This window comes from Diadema setosum, chromosome 4, assembly GCF_964275005.1.
Source record: "Diadema setosum chromosome 4, eeDiaSeto1, whole genome shotgun sequence".
NCBI classification, from domain to species: domain Eukaryota; kingdom Metazoa; phylum Echinodermata; class Echinoidea; order Diadematoida; family Diadematidae; genus Diadema; species Diadema setosum.
In genome coordinates this window covers 17,030,973-17,048,685 of record NC_092688.1, presented here as the reverse complement: position 1 = coordinate 17,048,685, position 17,713 = coordinate 17,030,973, and the positions used below count along the sequence as shown (strand labels likewise).

The window sequence follows — 17,713 nt, the reverse complement described above, 5'->3', positions numbered from 1 at the left end:
ATAAGTCATTTCAATTGTACATCATAAAAACTTCCAGAAGTCATTTCAATTCTTATGTATTTTATTGTTTTCAGAATTTATGTGTTTCTTTGTTTTTTAACTTTTGTTTTTGCTTTGTTTTTTATTGGAAATTTTCACTGACCACTTTTCTACCATATATAACATAAAATTAATCAATAAAAGTGATTAATTGTAAAAATAATCAGGTTCTTATGACTTTCATGACAGAGCACAGTTTTCCATAGGAAATGTGCACAAAATCACAAAATTGTGCCCATTTTGGGGTGACATGCTGTTACAGAAATGGGTGTGGCTTCAAAAAAAGTAATGTGGATGTTGTAAATTTGGTCTCAAAAGTTGGGCGAGACTTGAACAAAGAAAGTCAAGAAGCATCGCGACGAGGCCTTCTCACGTCACAGAATTATAGCGCAAAACGTCGAGGGGGCAGATTCCCCCCCCCCCCCCGGCCCCTTTAGGGTTAACCCATTGAGGACGAGTCCCCGAGTATACTCGGGCAGGTGTCTATGGGAAATGCGAGTTGTAGCAAAATCAGACTGTCCTCAATGGCCCGAATTCACGAAGGTGGTACAAATGAAACCATGGTTTAAACCATGGACAAAAACCATGGAGCGCCAAGTGTCGCATGGAATATTTTGTTACGAAATCAGTCATTTTGTCGATGGAATGATTATTTTGTAACGAAATGACAACATTTTGTAACTAAATGAACATTTCGTCCACGAAATAATAATTTCGTTAACGAAACGGTCATTTTGTCGACGAAATGACCAATTTCGTAACGAAATATTCTGTGCGACACTTGGCGCTCCATGGTTTTTGTCCATGGTTTAAACCATGGTTTCATTTGTACCACCTTCGTGAATTCGGGCCAATGGGTTAAGCATGTTTGATCTTTCAAATAAAAGTTGTCCGCTAAAGTGTGTTGCAGTATGTTTTTCAATTTTTTTTTTTTTTTGCAGTGTAAGTGTAATTTTTACACTGCATCTTGATCTGCTGCTCCAAGTCAAAGCATATGCATTCATTGTTGCTAGTACATTGAAGGAGGGAGTGAACTGCAGCAGGGTAGGTGTGCCGTGAAAGTGCTTACCATGCACTCTTTTGTCAAAGCATGTGGGTACCACTTGTCGTTTAGTGCATGACTTCTCAGTGGTGTTGCGCACGACATCAAAGAAGAGCAATTCTACTCCATCTACAACACATCCCTGATACAAGCAAGGAAGGAAGCATGCACAAGACAAAAGTCGACATCCAAAGACACACTCGAGTTGTGATAGAAAACTTTGTTTCCTCTTCCAGAGATGTTGCTGAAACAAGTTTATTGTACAAAACCTCGGTTAAACCCAAAAGGGTCATAAGTGATGGTAGTTGTATAAATTAACCAGTGATCACATTTACACACTAGGCTTCGACTAAAATATGTAGTATCCATGTTCAACTGACTCCACAGTCAATCTATACAGTGTACCAGTATAATATGCTGTGTCCAATAATTTGTGCAGTGCCATTGCAGTACCTTGGGCACTGATAAATGTACCTGGCATGCTCTTAATTGCCACTTTTACATCCATGCACTGTGGCAAAAATAATCCTGAATTTCACCAAAAAAAAATCATAAATCAAACAAGGCATAGTTGACACAATTTGCACCATACTCCTGAAATTGTAGTTCCTTTTTCATGTCTGTCTTTTCTTGCATTTCAGTTTCCTTGTATAAAAAAAAAAAGGATACATAACTGCTCTTTTTTTTCACGATAGTATACTGTACATTTATTGACTCCTGGTTAGAGAGACAGACAGATTATGAAGTAATGACGATCTTAGACTTCTTTCAAACGTTCACCACATGAGAAACATTTGAACTGAGTGAAAATTTACCCGAAACTTGGAAACTCATATGAGTAAGTGGCAAATTCAGGGGGGCAATGTGGAAATGTGTTCATTCATATATCCATAACAGTATTTTTTAATTACCAAACAACACATAAGTCACAGATTAAATATGGCTATAATTATATTTGGCAAATATGAGTATGTCAATGTGATATTTGAAAGTATCCATCCACTGTCTTATGAATTGTACAACAGGTAGACTGGGGGGGGGGGGGGGCATTTCATGAAGTGTTTGGTCAGTGATTTTCACCAACAAATTTACTCTCGGCCAATCACATGCAAGGATTTCAGAAGCTTAAAAAAAGTTGCACGTGACTCACACGTTTGTGGCATCATTAAAAGACAGCATCAAAACAACAACAAAAAGAATATCTGACATATTCTTGGAATATTACTCAGCAAGGGATACAATTATATGAAAATTTTGGCCGATTGCATGGACTCTGTGACAATCTCAGCCCCTGTTTTAACATTTCCACCAGCTTTATCAAAATGTGTCAAAACAGAGAAAGCTAAATCTTGAGCTCATGCAGTGTCAACACTGCAACGCAAACACCACCAGTTCCCAGTCTTCCTTCAGGTACTACATGGTCTGATATTTAGCAGCTGATGTTGTTCATTTTTTTTTTTTTACTTTGAAAGAAACTCCTTGATTTTAGCACCACCGATGAAAAAACAAATCATACAACTGAAAGCAAAACACACCATGACAAAGGTCATCAGCAAATTTGGACATTTTTCCTTTTAGCTGCTAATTTCTCAGCAAATTTGACATGGTTGCTGGAGGTACAGAAATTTCTCATTCTCATCTGGACCACCATTAATAAAATGTATTTACAGTGTCAGATTTTCGGTTGTTGTTTTTTGTTCCATTCAATGGTATTCTGGGTTCATTATTCAAATGCTTATATTAGAATGAGTTTTATAGAAAAGAATCTATACAGATAATCTGCGTGCAACCACTGTGACAGTCCCGTCCAGTCAATGAATACTGATAAGTCTTCAGACTGCAAACATTTAAACAGAAGGAACATTTTAGCATCCTCATCAGGTCAGTGTAAGTTATCCCTTGCCATCTTGACAATACACTAAATCATCATTAATTCTCAAGCATGTTGGGACTTTGAAGATGACTCATTAGCTGCAATCACACTGTGTGATTGTCCCGAGAAAATGATTAATAAAAACTGGAAACCTTTTTTAACAGGACATGATGCAGAGATTCAAGTAATAATGTCCTTTACCAACCATCATCATGGTATCATGAATGCAGATAAGGATATACAGTGCACTCCCATTATAACGAACACGGTTATAACAAAATTCTGGTTACAACAAAGTAACCATGCAGACCGCAACATTATGAACTCTTTGTCTTTCATTGATCATTTGTTTGGTTAAAACGAAATTTCGATATAACGAATGAAAACTGCCGGTCCCCGAGGACTTCCTTAAAACGAGAGTCCACTGTGTACCCAATCTTCTCCTTTCACATCAAATGAATGGTGGGAGATCCTGAAACACAGCAACCGAAGCAAAGACACTGAAATTATATCGATATAATCATACTTTCAAGTTGATTGCTTTCAGGTTTCAATAGATAGTGGGGAACATCCTGTAGGCACCGAACCTAACAAGAAACATCCAACAGTGTCAACTACTTTCAATATAAAGTTATTTTTAAGAGGATGTATTTAATTAAGTGTTCAATTGATGATGTGAAATGCATATGCGTCTCTCTCTTTTGACATAGAAAATCAAACAGTATGCACACCTCACAAGCTGGAATCCACCTTGCATGCTTAGAAAATTAATTACGGCATTTTTCTTATGCTATACTGGTTTGATTATCAATGACCGATTTTAGATTCATTGGTGTATTAGTTGTTTACGTTTTATTCATCTTTTAATTCTTTGTGATAAAACTTTCCAAAGCACTCCACGCCACACCATACATAGGCAGTATGCATGGTGATCATACATTGAAAGCTTCTCAACTCTTGATGTGTCCCGGCAGAAAGTGTTTCACAAATCAGGATTTGAAGTGCTAAAAGTAAGGGCCAACCTTGTGTATGATACCGGCCTAAGTAATTTGAGCTGAATCACCTTACTGTCACATGACTACATCTGCCCTATGAAACCGCTGCAATTAATTCTTTTGTCATGCACTAGGAATTATTCAAGCGAATAATTGAGCCATGTCCCATAAGACACCTCCGTCAACGATGAAGTGAACACGATGTGTTTCAGGTGAAAAACATTTACATATTGGCTTGCTCTATCAAAGAGAGCTATATGCAGCATGGAGGACAAGTTACTTATGTTAAATCTCATTGATGTACCACAGGGTACAAAAGGGATAGAGGCATGGTACACTTAAGTGCCAAACACACCCACTGGTTCGGGGTCACTCGCCAACCCGAGTATTCCAGGAGTCCATAATCTTGTCCATCTTTCTCATCGTAAGGTACAAAAAGACATAAAAGAATAATCTTCATTCTACAACTAGTGTCCGACAGTCTTGTATTCAAATTACACACTTCCATACATCTCTCAACTCATCTGCATCATATGCTAAAATTTTTCAGCTAAGCTGTGGTTTTTCTTCTTGCATTGATTGGTTTTTTTCTTTCTTCCTCCAATAGAATCACATGGTGCATGCACATTTTCAACCAGTCTCTGCAATCAGTTGCACTATCAAAATATCTGCTTGTCGCATTTTCAGTCTAGCTTTGTGGTCGACACTTTCTGCCCCGAGTCTCGTCGCCACTGATGCCTTCAAATCCTGCGAGATGCCACAAACTCCGAAGGATTCATCCTGATGCTCCAGTGTCACCATGGAGACAGGAGTCTGGTCAGTTCCTTCTCCTTCAAGTTGCGGTCATTTCATCATAATTTCAGCGAGGCGAGGTATTCTATCTTGCCCTTCAGGGCTTCGGACATCTCCTTTGATGATTCCTGGTAACTCTCCTCCACCTTGGACCACACCCCTCGCTCCTCTTCCTCAGTGTACTGTGGAGATTAAACAAGAGAGGCAAGAATAGAGGGTGTAAAGAAAAGTGTGTATAAAGGTAAAACATAGTTCCTGTATGACTGCAGACACTGTGAATTTTTGCTCTAAATGGAAACCTATGCAAAGGAAATGTGTGAAATAATGCTTGTGATAACATGTTTTCACTTGGAAACGACCAATTCTTTTTTTTTTAAATGAAGTATGCCACTAATGTGCACCAGAAGTATTGAAATCTCAGAGCATTCCCGAACATAGTTGCTATTTGATGTTCTGTAATCAATTAGATAGATTACTATATAGCGGACCATAGCAGCAGCAGTATCTATCACGTGAGAGTAAATTACTTTCGCAGCTTGTTAGCTGCATGTGATTCAACACTACTACTAGAGCACATCTCAATCATCACACACTTGTAACATTCATCCTAACCACGACGACATGGGGAGGGCACTTCAGGAGTAAAAGTCGGGTACATCAACTTTCATTATTTCACTTTGGAATTCAAAATACTCCAAAACGACTAACCCGGCAAATCACGTCAGCCAGACAAGTTTCTTTGTAGAGCCTTTTAATTCATTGCAAGCAAATTCCAAATGATGAAGGATGAATTTTCAGCCTTTCTGAGAACTGTGTTTTAGCTTCAAAGGGAAATTATATCCTGATATTATGTTTCCTTGTATGAAAACAGAAAATCAGAGAAGTAAATCAATGAACATTTGGGGGAAAAATTGGACACACAAAAAAGTTATGAATTGTAAACACACACACACAAAAAAAAAAAAAATAGCTCAAACGTACGGACAGATATAGAACTTATCTGATGAGGAGGACATGCAAAAATGCATTACTTTTATTGTGTAAAGTAAATGTGCCATAAATAAATGTGAAGAGTCTTTTTTTTTGGGGGGGGGGGAGGGGGAATGAAACTTTGAGAAACTGAAAACACCTCACTTGGCCAAGCATGACAAATTACTCATGCAAATATGGCCGCTTTTGCAGTAATCATCAACAAGTAAAGCATCACATGACAGGCACTTACGAATTCATGGTCGCTGTCAGTGAGTTGCATCTTCTCCAGCTTGAGGAAGAGGAAGACGATGTCCGTATCCATGACAGCCATGTGGAGGCCATCCATGAGTTGGTGGAGCTCCTCCAGGTACGACTTGAACTTCTCAAAGATTTCAGGCTGCAGCAGAGAGATTTGAGAAAGATATTTAGAATAAGCGAGTTGTAATGATAATCCAACAAATTTCTGAAGCACATACCTTCTTGCAAGCCATAATAATGTCTTTTAAAAAATTTTTGTGTGAAGAAATTTTCTGACTACCTTGAGATGGGTTTCTAACATATTCAGATATTTCACATAATAAAAATTGATTTACAATGAATATTGATTTAAAATCTGAATTCTAACAATTCATTAAGGAACAGTTTTCCAGCGAACACATCGCGTTTCCTACATTTTTTTTTTCCTGAAGAAAAGTAAACAACCAGCTTTAAAATTAGTGTTGTAATTTTTGACAGATGTCACATTTTAAAACAGTGGAAACTCAATATAAAGAGATCTGACATAACAAACTAATTTCTCTGGTCCCAGTGCATTCATTTCCTTTGTTTTGTATTGTTTATTTGACTACTTATATGACAAAATATCTGATATAAAGAACAAATTGTCTCGGTTCCAAGGATCTTGTTAAAATGAGTTTCCACTGTAGCATGTAAGAAAAAAAAAAATCCACAGTGAAGACAGTTATGAATCTATTTTGAAGTACATCTTCCAAAGAGCCCTGATGTCAATCAAATTCTGCTTTCCTTTCACAGCATTTTCAAACTTTTTATCCATTCTACCATTTTTTTCTATATTTGCTTGTTAGTCTGTTTGTGTCATTTTTGTTGGGGGGGGGGGGGGCAGTTTTGGTGGGAAGGGGAGAGGGAAATGGGAGAGGGCATTTAAGGATCTTACCAGCGGCTTCTGGGGACCTCCCTTCTTCTTCCTGCTTCTCTTCTGGGCTGCTTGTTTGAGTTTCCGCAGCGTCTTGTAGCACACACCACTCAGCAGGATCAGAAAGATGGAGGTCTGTGGTAGGAGAGAGGGAGAGGTGTTAAGTGTTAACTTCTGTGTGATTGCTTTTTCATGCTGAGCAACTTCAAACTTATATTGTCTGAAATTTTGTAGACTGGAGTAATTTTTGTACCAAAATTCAATATCTCTTCAAGTATTTGCTTGCCATGACATTTTCATTAAAATTCAGTGGAGTATAAACTTCTTCAAAATTTCCAAACCACAAATTATTTTATTTCAGCTATATAACTACAACATCTTCCTCAATGTACCTTACTTTTGACATGTTCAAAATATCATTTGTGTCATGATGAAGATGACCAAGGAGGTTCTATACATGGAGTTCCAACTGGCTGTAATTATTCATACAGTTGTCAGATTTCTATAGATGTACAAAAGAATTCCACAGGTGCACTTGTGCCTTTGATGATCGATGTTCGACGCCGCCATCTTGCTGAGCAATCTGAAGATTAATTTTGAACGTTATCATAATGTTGGCCACATTTTGCTTATTTATTTATGAAATGAAATGAAATTTCACTTAATGATAAAGCATATAAAACAAAAGTCAATTCCGTCCAGAAATATGTGCAGAAGTGTAAATCAGAGCTGTATCATGTGAAAATGTTTAAAACTGTCCTATCCTGGAAAGCTGGTTTTATCACTTTTCCGCTGAATTTCCACAAATGAACAGAATATGGAATAATCTTCAAGTATAATTCTTTATTAATAGTTATATCAGATTAGTGCCCGGATATGCGCAGTCGAGTAATTTCATCTTTATTTCAGTACTTTTTGCTCAATTTCTATTCGCGCATCCTCGTGTCTGTACCACCTACCTTTTATAAGAAGGGATAGCGAAAAGTAATTACCATTACAAAAACATATCTTCCTTTGAAAGTGGCTGGTGATTATGCAATGAGACACGAGTCAATTGTCTTCGTATCTGCGCGGTAGATCCTGTTTGGCACATGTTTCAAATAGTTTTGAGCGGCGGCTTCGAACATCTAGCAAAGGAAATAAGACGGTTGTGACTCCATTCTCTAAAACCTCCTTGAGATGACAATGAGCACAACAATGGTATCAGTGTCATCCACATCATTATTAATACCAATATCGTATCAAATAATTATTATCGTCAAACCATTTGCAAACATGCAAGAATTCTTTCCAATGTTGACTACCTCCTATTCTGTAATCTGTGTCAACACCTCATATCATTAACATGATCATTACCAGCATTATTGTATGTGTGTATGTGATGTCAGTGTATTCCTAGGTTTAGGTCCCATCCCACTGGGGTTAAACATTGCAAGGGGGTTCAATGTCAACCTACCTCCACAAGCTGTTCCACCTCCGATAGCATCCTCCTGTCCAGAGTCTTCTCTTCATCCTTCTCTATGACGATACTTCTTCTGCTTCTCCTGAGGGAGTCTGTGAGGATGATGACAATGCATTTATGATAACCAACCTTCACACAGATAAGAATGACATGACATTCATCAGTGGCAGTCATTTTGTTCTTGTTTTTTCCCCTTCCTTTCTTCTCAAAATGCCCCCAAAACAGGTGGCAGCAGAGTTGAACACATTGGAAAGTTGACAATGACTGGCACTAATAAAGCAGCTTCAAGAAGCCACCAGCTATCCACCCCCCCCCCCCCCAAAAAAAAAAAAAAAACCACACACATGGCATCAAAATACAAGCATATCACATGGACTACTGCAAAACCCCAAATGTTTGCATGCGTGAAGCTTTCACGAATTTCGCGATGAGCCAAGAATCATGAATGTAAAATGACCATAAAAATGTTTGTCTACACCATTGAACGCCAGTGGCTATCCACACAAGTTTCATGCTGCGAAAAAGGCAGTCGGCTCCAATCTGCTAAGTTTCATGCTGCAAATGTTTCCAGTTTTACAATAACAGCACAAATGTATAAAGCATACTCTGTGCACAGGACACAAAAGCTGTGCCGTATGTGCTATTGGCTTGGTGAGAGGATGCCACAAAAATGACTCCTATGGGAAATTGACCAATCTGGTGAAGAAACTAGAAATGTTGCTACGGCGACTGGTATGCCTCCGCCGTAATGCATGATTCTCCTAATAGGTCTAGATAGTACATGTGGACAATGTGTGATTACATTTTCACAAAATTGGCAAAATATTAAAATGACAAGTTTGTCACAAATGTGTTGAACGTTCACCTTCCTTGACCTAGGTTTAATTGGATGAATAGGAGAGCATGTATTTGGGGATTTAAGGACTTTAACTTGACTTTGACCCATTCATACATTTATGCATTGAGTAATTATCAAGGTACCGGTATGGAGAAAAAGTGCAATTTCTGTATTGAATAGTAAATTGTTACCATTTTCATCTGGCCTTTGACCCTAAAATTCCTAAGATAATCACTTTGAAATCACCTCCATAGACTACTGTGCTAGAATTATTCTCGGACCGAGAATAAATGCAATTATCATAGATATCTTCATAGTTAATGTGTTACTTTCATTATTTTTGCATTCTTGTTTGTTTTGTCATCCATCTGAACATAATTAGACTGGTCAGGCAGCTCAGTTTTAGATTTTTTTAAATCGATCAAACACAATGTTAATCAGTGGCTTTAAACTGAAGTTTATGGGTCTAACATCTGTAATATTATAAAAATATTCTATTTTTGTTATATCATAAGGACCTTTGTGACCATTGACCTTTGACCCCAAAATACCAGTGAATATTTGTCTTGTCATACTCTACCCTCACACCAAGTTAAACATTCATGTCTCATATTATGTAAAATACTGTACCAAAAGTTTTTTTTTAACAAAATAACCTGTGACCTTTGACCCCGTGACCCTAAAATCCAAACAAAGTATTATCCCCCCAGGATATACCCTCATACCAAGTTTGATGTAAAACCACCACACGGTTCTTGAGATATCGACAAAAACAAAACCGGACGGACATACGGACGGACGTACGGACGGACGGACGGATGACCCAAAAACATAATGCCTCCGGCCACTTCGTTGGCGGAGGCATAAAAAAAAAAAATGGCGACACTTGCTATCAGGAACACACAAGATGTTTGAGGAGGCTGTACACCCCTATATAACACTTAAAAACCCTTGGAATGGAACACAATGAATGTTCCCTTACCGTTAAGTCATCGTCTCAGCACAATCATCCATGCAACACTTTTTATTTACTTACCCCTGAGGGTGGTCAGTAACTCCTGCGACAAATCGTATATCGTGGTCTGCATCTTTTCATAGCTTGCATCCTCTGAAAAGAGATCATGAGGAAAACCAATGAAGAGAAGCGCTAGTCAAAGTTGCAATGCAACAATAACAAAGTAAGAATGGTTGAGACGTAAATCAATTCCTCACGGGCCATGAGAGAACAAGACCTGACCGCATCATGCTGTGTTAAAATATCACTCTACATTGGTAAAGCAGACAATACATAGATGTTCACCCTTTGTAAAGCATAGACCAACAAAAATGAAATCAAAATATACAAAAAAAATATTTCTGTATGGCATGATCCATAAAAACAACCATTCCGCATCTTAGCATAATGACAACGGCAATGCTATAATTTTCCCTGTCATTTCCCCCAAACTATTCATGGGCTGACTAGAAGTGAAAAATAAAAGAGAACAAAAACAAGACAAAACAAGGAGTGTCAAAAAGGTCTCATCAAGGCATCATTCGTTTGCCTTCCTGGCTTCCTCTTGTTAAGACTGGGTGATCACTGCCACACTTCTAGTTCTCCTTCCTCTTCTGAGAGGAGGATCGCTCACCTGAACTGAGGCTTGAGAAGTCATAAACGTTGAGGACTAATCTGAGGCCAGCTAGTAGGAGAGAGTCATGGTTCCCTGCCAAGTATTCACCTGTCGCTGTCTGAGGTGGTCCTTGTAGTGGATACTGCATGAGGAGGGATCAAAATTTGATAATTGTCAATCAATTATCTTTCAATTAATCGAAGGTTGCCATGTCTGTCAAATGAGTGCGTCTTGAAATCGAAACTGCCCAGGTTGTGAGATATGAGTACTTGTGGGACTGTGCAAGCAACATTATGAATGTGGGAGGAAGGAAGTGGGTGGAAAATGAAAGTGCTATTCTCATGACTGGTCATAATACATCAAGCTAGGATAAGCTCTAGTAAATTCAAATTTGACTAGAAATGTCGCTTTGGCGACTGGTATGCCTCCGCCATAATGCATGATTTTCCCAATAGGTCTAGATAGTACATGTGGACACTGTGTGATTACATTTTCACAAAATTGGCAAAATATTGGAATGACAAGTTTGTCACAAATGTGTTGAATGTTCACCTTCCTTGACGTAGGTTTAATTGGATGAATAGGAGAGCATGTATCTAGGGATTTAAGGACTTTAACTTGACTGACCCATTCATACATTTAGGCACTGAGTAATTTTCAAGGTACAGGTGTGGAGAAAAAGTGCAATTTCTGGATTGAATAGTAAATTGTTACCATTTTCATCTGGCCCATGACCCTAAAATTCATAAGATAATTACTTTCAGGTAGAACATGCATAATATGTACTAAGTTTCAAGGTAACTTGAGCCACTTCCGAGATATGGAGGAAAAAGTTAGTTCAGCACTTTCACTTGATCTTTGACCTTTTGACCTTTGAGGCAAAAAGAGAAAAAAAAAAAACTTTCCAGAGAATTTCTATTAGGTTACACACGCATACACCAAGTGTAAAAAAATAACCCTGCTGGCATTGCATAAATATGAGGGTAATAGTAAAATTTTGAAGTCTTGGACTTGACCTTTGACCCCTGACCTTTGACCCCATGAACCCTACATTCTCTAGATAATCACTTCCAGTCAGTACATGTATATACTATGTTCCATGAAGATACCTTGAACAAATTTCCAAGGTACGGAGAAAAAAAAGAAGTTTTAATATTTTTACTTGACCTTTTGACCTTTGACCTCATGACCCAAACTTTCACCAGAGAATCTTAATTGGGTAACACATGTATACACTAAGTTTCAAGAAAATCTCTTCAGGTATTCAATAGATATGGTGGAAATAGTGAAATTCTATGTATTTGACCCTGACCTTTTGACCTTTGACCTTTGACTTCATGACCCAAACTTTCACCAGAGAATCTTAATTGGGTAAAACATGTATACACTAAGTTTCAAGAAAATATCTTCAGGCATTCAATAGATATGGTGGAAATAGTGAAATTTTATGTATTTGACCTTGACCTTTTGACCTTTGACCTTGAGCATGTGCACCCAAAAGTTGATAGGCACAACTTCACCCCTCAATACACATACATGCCAAGTTTCATAAGGATACCTCAACAGGTTTCGATAGTTACCTTGTCCATAAAATTCATTACGGACGGACGGAAGGACGGACGGACGGACGGACGGACGGACGGAAGGACGGACGGAAGGACGGACGGAAGGACGGACGGACAACGGACGGACGGACGGACGGACAACCCGAAAACATAATGCCTCCGGGACCACTTCGTGGCGGAGGCATAAAAATGTGTATTTGACACAATTTTGATACGTAGTAGTGATGACTTAACAACTTAAAAACTACACACAGCACATTAGTCCTGTTCTTTTTACTTAGCTGTTGAAGTGCTATCATTATATAACTCACACATACCTGAAATGCAAGGCTTCATGTCCAAACTCTTTATATTTATATGAGAAACCTGATATAACAAGGAAATTGGTTTGGTATCTTGGTCATCATTATAAGAGGTTACCCTGTAGTTACACAGTCAAACCTGTCTATACCAGGCACCCAAGGAAGACAAAAAAAAAAAGTGATAATCATAGACAGGGTCTTTAACATGGCTTTTCTCTCTGGGAGAATTTTTAAGAGGTGGCCGCTAAGGAAGGTTTTTTTTTAAGCAGGTGGCCACTAAGGAAGGTTTGACTGTATTTTAAAGGGAAGGTAAACCCAAAAAGCAATGTGGATTGAGTGAAAGCAGCAACATTAGTAGAACACATTAATGAAAGTTTGAGGAAAATCGGACAATCGATGCAAAAGTTATGAATTTTTAAAGTTTTGGTGTTGAAACGGCTGGATGAGGAGACTACTAGAGGATATGACGTATGAGTGGACAACAATACAAAGAAAATATAAAGGAAATTCAACAAAAATTCACTTTTCTAGAATTATGAAAGAGCAATGGACCAACCTCTTTCAGAAAGCAGGGGGAATAATTGCTACCCCTAACATATGTCAATATCAAGTTGATGGAATTTGTAATGTTCATGAAAAATGGATTTTTGTAGAATTTTCTTTATATTTTCTTGGTATTGTTGTCCACTCATACGTCATAACCTCTAGTAGTCTCCTCGTCCAGCGGTTCCAACACCAAAACTTTAAAAATTCATAACTTTTGCATCGATTGTCCGATTTTCTTCAAACTTTCACTGATGTGTTCTACTAATGTTGCTGCTTTCACTCAATCCACATTGCTCTTGGGGTTTATCTTCCCTTTAAATATCACAGGCTGCTTCAAGAATCACAGAGTGGCAGGAAATGGTGCTACCTAAAAGAAACAATCATTATCATTGCTATACCCGTTTGTTTAAGTTTGGATCCTCCCTGAGTAGTGCCGCGTGGCTGCTGAGTTCCTTGATCAGCCTCCTCAGCACCTCGCCCCTGTCCATGGCCTCCCCATTGTTGCTCTCAGTTACCGTTGCTGTCGGCGCGTTCGCGTTCTCCGCGTGCGTCAGACTGGGGAGGTGTTGTGGCGAGAGGTGGGCAGCGGCCGAGAGGGCCCTTAGCAACAGACTGCGTAGCCTCAACCACCGCTTTTCTTGTTCCGACGAGATGGCGGCGTCCTCCTCACTGAGTTGTCTGCCATTTGCAGGACAAAATTTCAGTAAAAATGTTCACTTCTTATTAAAAATCGTCGTTAAGTTGTCACAAAACCCATAGTGTTCGAGACAACTTAACGCCCTTTTCATTCTCAACAGACGAAATATGAATTCCTTCAACCTGCTGCTGACATACATACAGGGTGGTTGTAATATTCTCCTGTTTTCTGATAGAGGTAAGTTGAGAGCTCTGTCATTATGCTAGCAAAATGATAGCATGTTGACTTCTCTATTTTTCTTTATGCCATTGTCCTACTGTGTCATCAGGAATGGCTCTAGTCTTCTTAACCAGTGATGATGGGCTTTAGGTTAAGTTAAAACTTTAAAAATTCAGTAAACTTTTGAATAGATTGTCCGATTTTCCTCAAACTTCACTGATGTGTCCTGTGGCCATTGGCATGAAAAAGTGAGAGAAAGGGTGTAGCCTTTCCTCTATTCCTCCTTCCAGCAATGAGATTGTTATAACTGCTTACTTTTGGTAACCATGTGATAACTACTTCCCCCATGTAAAGAGAGGCCTGACATGCACTTGAAAGAACAGGTAACCCCATGACAATGACATCACCAATGGTCATCAAATTTAATCCTCGTAATAAAATCTTGAAACGAAATATACATACTGTAAACGTGGATATTTTCGCGCAACTAATTTTTTGTGCTTGACCGGGTAAGAAGAGTTTCGCATGTTTTTAATTCCGTGGAATCAAGACATCAACTACTGGGACATATGGCATGCAATTTTCGTGCTAGCTTCTGGTTGCGCGAAATGCACGAAAATTTCAACACCGCGAAAATTTCCACAATTACAGTACATATACATCTATATACATAAAGATCATACATTCTACAGTTTTTAATTTCACTATTTGCATGTTTGAAAACAAAAAAGTCTTGGTTTCAGGGAAGTTTTGTATATTCATGCTTGTTAAAAGCTCTCCAAGACTTACCGCTCCTTGGGTGCCCATGAGACAAAGCAGTGGAGATCCCTATTGTCTCTTAGCAACTCCCACTCTGTGTCATCTGCAGAAAGAAGACAAAGGAGATTGGGAAAATATTAGCTCATCTCAATAGCCGACTCAACTCTCATATCAATGACACTTGACCAAGATTATTGTATTACCAATGGCACATTTCAATGATTTATCAATATTCCAGAAGTCATGTTGCATAAATATGCTACAAGTTTCACTAATATCCAATTGCTTTTTATAAATTAAATGCAACTTTCTCCCTAAGGAGAACACAATTTTGCTGATACAGTTCACTTCTGTGATAACAAACACAGTTACAACGAAATTCTGGTTACAACAAAGTAAATATTCAGGTCTCAACATTATTTGCTCTGTGTTTTTTTATTGTTTCTTTGTTCAATTAACCCGAAATGTTGATATAACGAAAGAAAACTGCCAGTCCCAAGGACGTCATTACAACAGGAGTCGACTGTATTCTGTAACTTCTATGATTGATGCTCCTAAATAAATATCTTACCATTTGCTGGGATGATTTCCATATCTTGCACTACAAACTCAAATGACTTATTGCCACTGTGAGAGAAAAGAGAAAGAAAAGAGACATAAAAAAGACACATTTATGGAGTAAAATGCTTCAAAGGATATGTCAACAGAATGATAATCTGTTTCACCAGTGCATCTTTACATTTTCAGCCAACTTTTACTTCACACACCTAAGCTTTAATATAAAAATGGCAGTAAGCAACTTGACTTATTCTAGCAATTTTTTCATGTTCTGTCAATAGACACACTAACATCAGCACTGATGCCTTATCCATGATTTAGACTCAAGAGCAGTGGCCATCTGACATAATTACCTTCATCATTTACATCATCACCAATATCACCATCAACTTCCTCCTTCTCCTCATCATCATCACTACAACACATCAACATTGCCATAATCAAACTGCTGCTATCATCAAACTCATCAGCAGCAGTAGGGTAGTCTGCATCATCAGCATCTTCTTAAAAGAATTATTGCTAGCATCATTATTCATCTGTTTTTCATCATCCATGTCCTCTGACTAACCCATTTACCATCTCAGCATTTACTATCTTGATTTTTTTTTTCAATTAGTAATATTCCCTTCTTTTCATTCCACCATCTCACCTTCCTACCATTTGTGAAATCCTCCACATCCACTGTCACATCCACTTTCATATCCATGTGGAAACTTAACTACCCATCATTTGCGATGTCCTCCATTCTAGCCATTTGCCCACCTCGCCTTGGAAACTACCATTCATAGCATACCCCCATTTATCTCTCTCCCACCTAATCCTTTCCATCATCGATGGCACTGTGGACTCTGTTCTCAACCACCTCATCTTTCTACCATTTGCAATATCCCCTTGTTTACCCCTCCACCACCTTATCATTTTTATCGTCGATATCACCCTGGACTCCATGCACCACATCATCTTGCCTTCCTACCCCCAGTGGCATCCTCCCTTTTGCTCCCGCCTCCCGTCTCACCTTTCTGATTCCAGCATGATGTCGAGGAGCATCTTCTCCACCGTCGTCTGGGCGAAGTGAAGCGAGTGCTGGACTCGCTTCCTGAAGGCCAGGAACTCTGGGATCTTGTGAAAGGAACCAAACTTGTACGCTGCTATGATGTGCTCTGTTGTCTGGTGTGGAAGCAGAAGACAAAAAACAAAAACAATAAAGGAGAAGGAAGGAGGAGATTTCACAAAGGCCATCAATTTTAAAAGAAGCAAAACATATGTTTTTGAATGTTTTCTATTGGTTGGCATAAAAAACAAGATCAAAATTAGAGTTATTACAAAGAAAAAAAAATAATAATTCCTATCAACCAAGGAAAATGTTTATTACCAAACTTTTGTAACAATTTTAAAAGAAGATAATTCAGAAAATGCTCATAGCCATACTTTAATTAGTATTCAAAACTTAAGCTGATTCAAAACGAGACTGCCAACTTTACCATAAATTAATACTTCCCCACTCTCCAGCATACTGATTTACACTGAACTTAGCATACATGTCTGTTTGTCTGTACATCAGTCTGTTATCTGGAAGTATAGCCTTCTGTCTCAATATGTCCAAAGGTCATATGGAGATTAATATTCAGTTCCATTCTCCATCAGAAAACACCTAATGACAATTTTTGCATCCATGGTGAACCAAAGTACATTCATTCTAAACAAGACGCCTGGTCACCGAGTCAACTTTTCAAACTGGATGAATGCAATCCCTCATACCCTCAGTTAAAACCACGTAGAGCACACACATATCAGTACTTGGCAGAACTATAAATCAGCTTTGAGCTGGGGAGACATCAGTTGACACTGATCTAGTGGCAGTAACACAAACACAGACTTACATCTTTGTGATTTGAGGTGAAAAAGCGCAGCGTTGAATTGTACAGCGCATTGGCCGACGAAAAGTGACCCAGCGACTTCACAAACCTTGCTGCATTGTACCTGCAAGAAAAAAAGATTGCATGATACTTGGCTGAAGATGTCTTGTGTCTCTTGGCAATCAGTGACTAGTTAAACATCTTCAAAATGCAACAGTCATTCCTAGAGCAAAATCTACAGCATGCAATTACATTTCATGTGTACGTACACTATTTCTGTACACATAATTCTTATATCTATGTATCCATCAACATATGTATGTGTATATCTAGCTGTCTTGAATTTTATCTACCTATCGATCTTTCTGTATGTCTGAGCAAGATACCTATGTCACATCAAAAGTTTATAAACTTGATAAATTCTGCAAACACTATCAATTATTCTTTGTTTTTTCTTCATAGAAATCATTGTCATGCTATACATATTTCATTGGC

General features: G+C 38.3%; 1 protein-coding gene across 1 annotated transcript in view; it reads right to left on the bottom strand.

The window, feature by feature from the left end:
* Positions 1 to 1,300: 1,300 nt before the first annotated feature.
* LOC140227577 (N-alpha-acetyltransferase 25, NatB auxiliary subunit-like) overlaps positions 1,301 to 17,713 on the bottom strand; it is a 29,924-nt gene continuing 13,511 nt past the window's right edge. The window contains exons 14-24 of the mRNA XM_072307992.1: positions 17,243 to 17,342; positions 16,378 to 16,529; positions 15,376 to 15,431; positions 14,835 to 14,907; positions 13,588 to 13,867; positions 10,795 to 10,918; positions 10,203 to 10,274; positions 8,323 to 8,420; positions 6,888 to 7,001; positions 5,964 to 6,110; positions 1,301 to 4,923 (exon numbers count right to left, since the gene is read on the bottom strand). Of these exons, the coding sequence (XP_072164093.1) occupies positions 4,801 to 4,923; positions 5,964 to 6,110; positions 6,888 to 7,001; positions 8,323 to 8,420; positions 10,203 to 10,274; positions 10,795 to 10,918; positions 13,588 to 13,867; positions 14,835 to 14,907; positions 15,376 to 15,431; positions 16,378 to 16,529; positions 17,243 to 17,342 (1,339 nt within the window). The 3' untranslated portion in view covers positions 1,301 to 4,800. The remainder of the gene's footprint in view (positions 4,924 to 5,963; positions 6,111 to 6,887; positions 7,002 to 8,322; positions 8,421 to 10,202; positions 10,275 to 10,794; positions 10,919 to 13,587; positions 13,868 to 14,834; positions 14,908 to 15,375; positions 15,432 to 16,377; positions 16,530 to 17,242; positions 17,343 to 17,713) is intronic.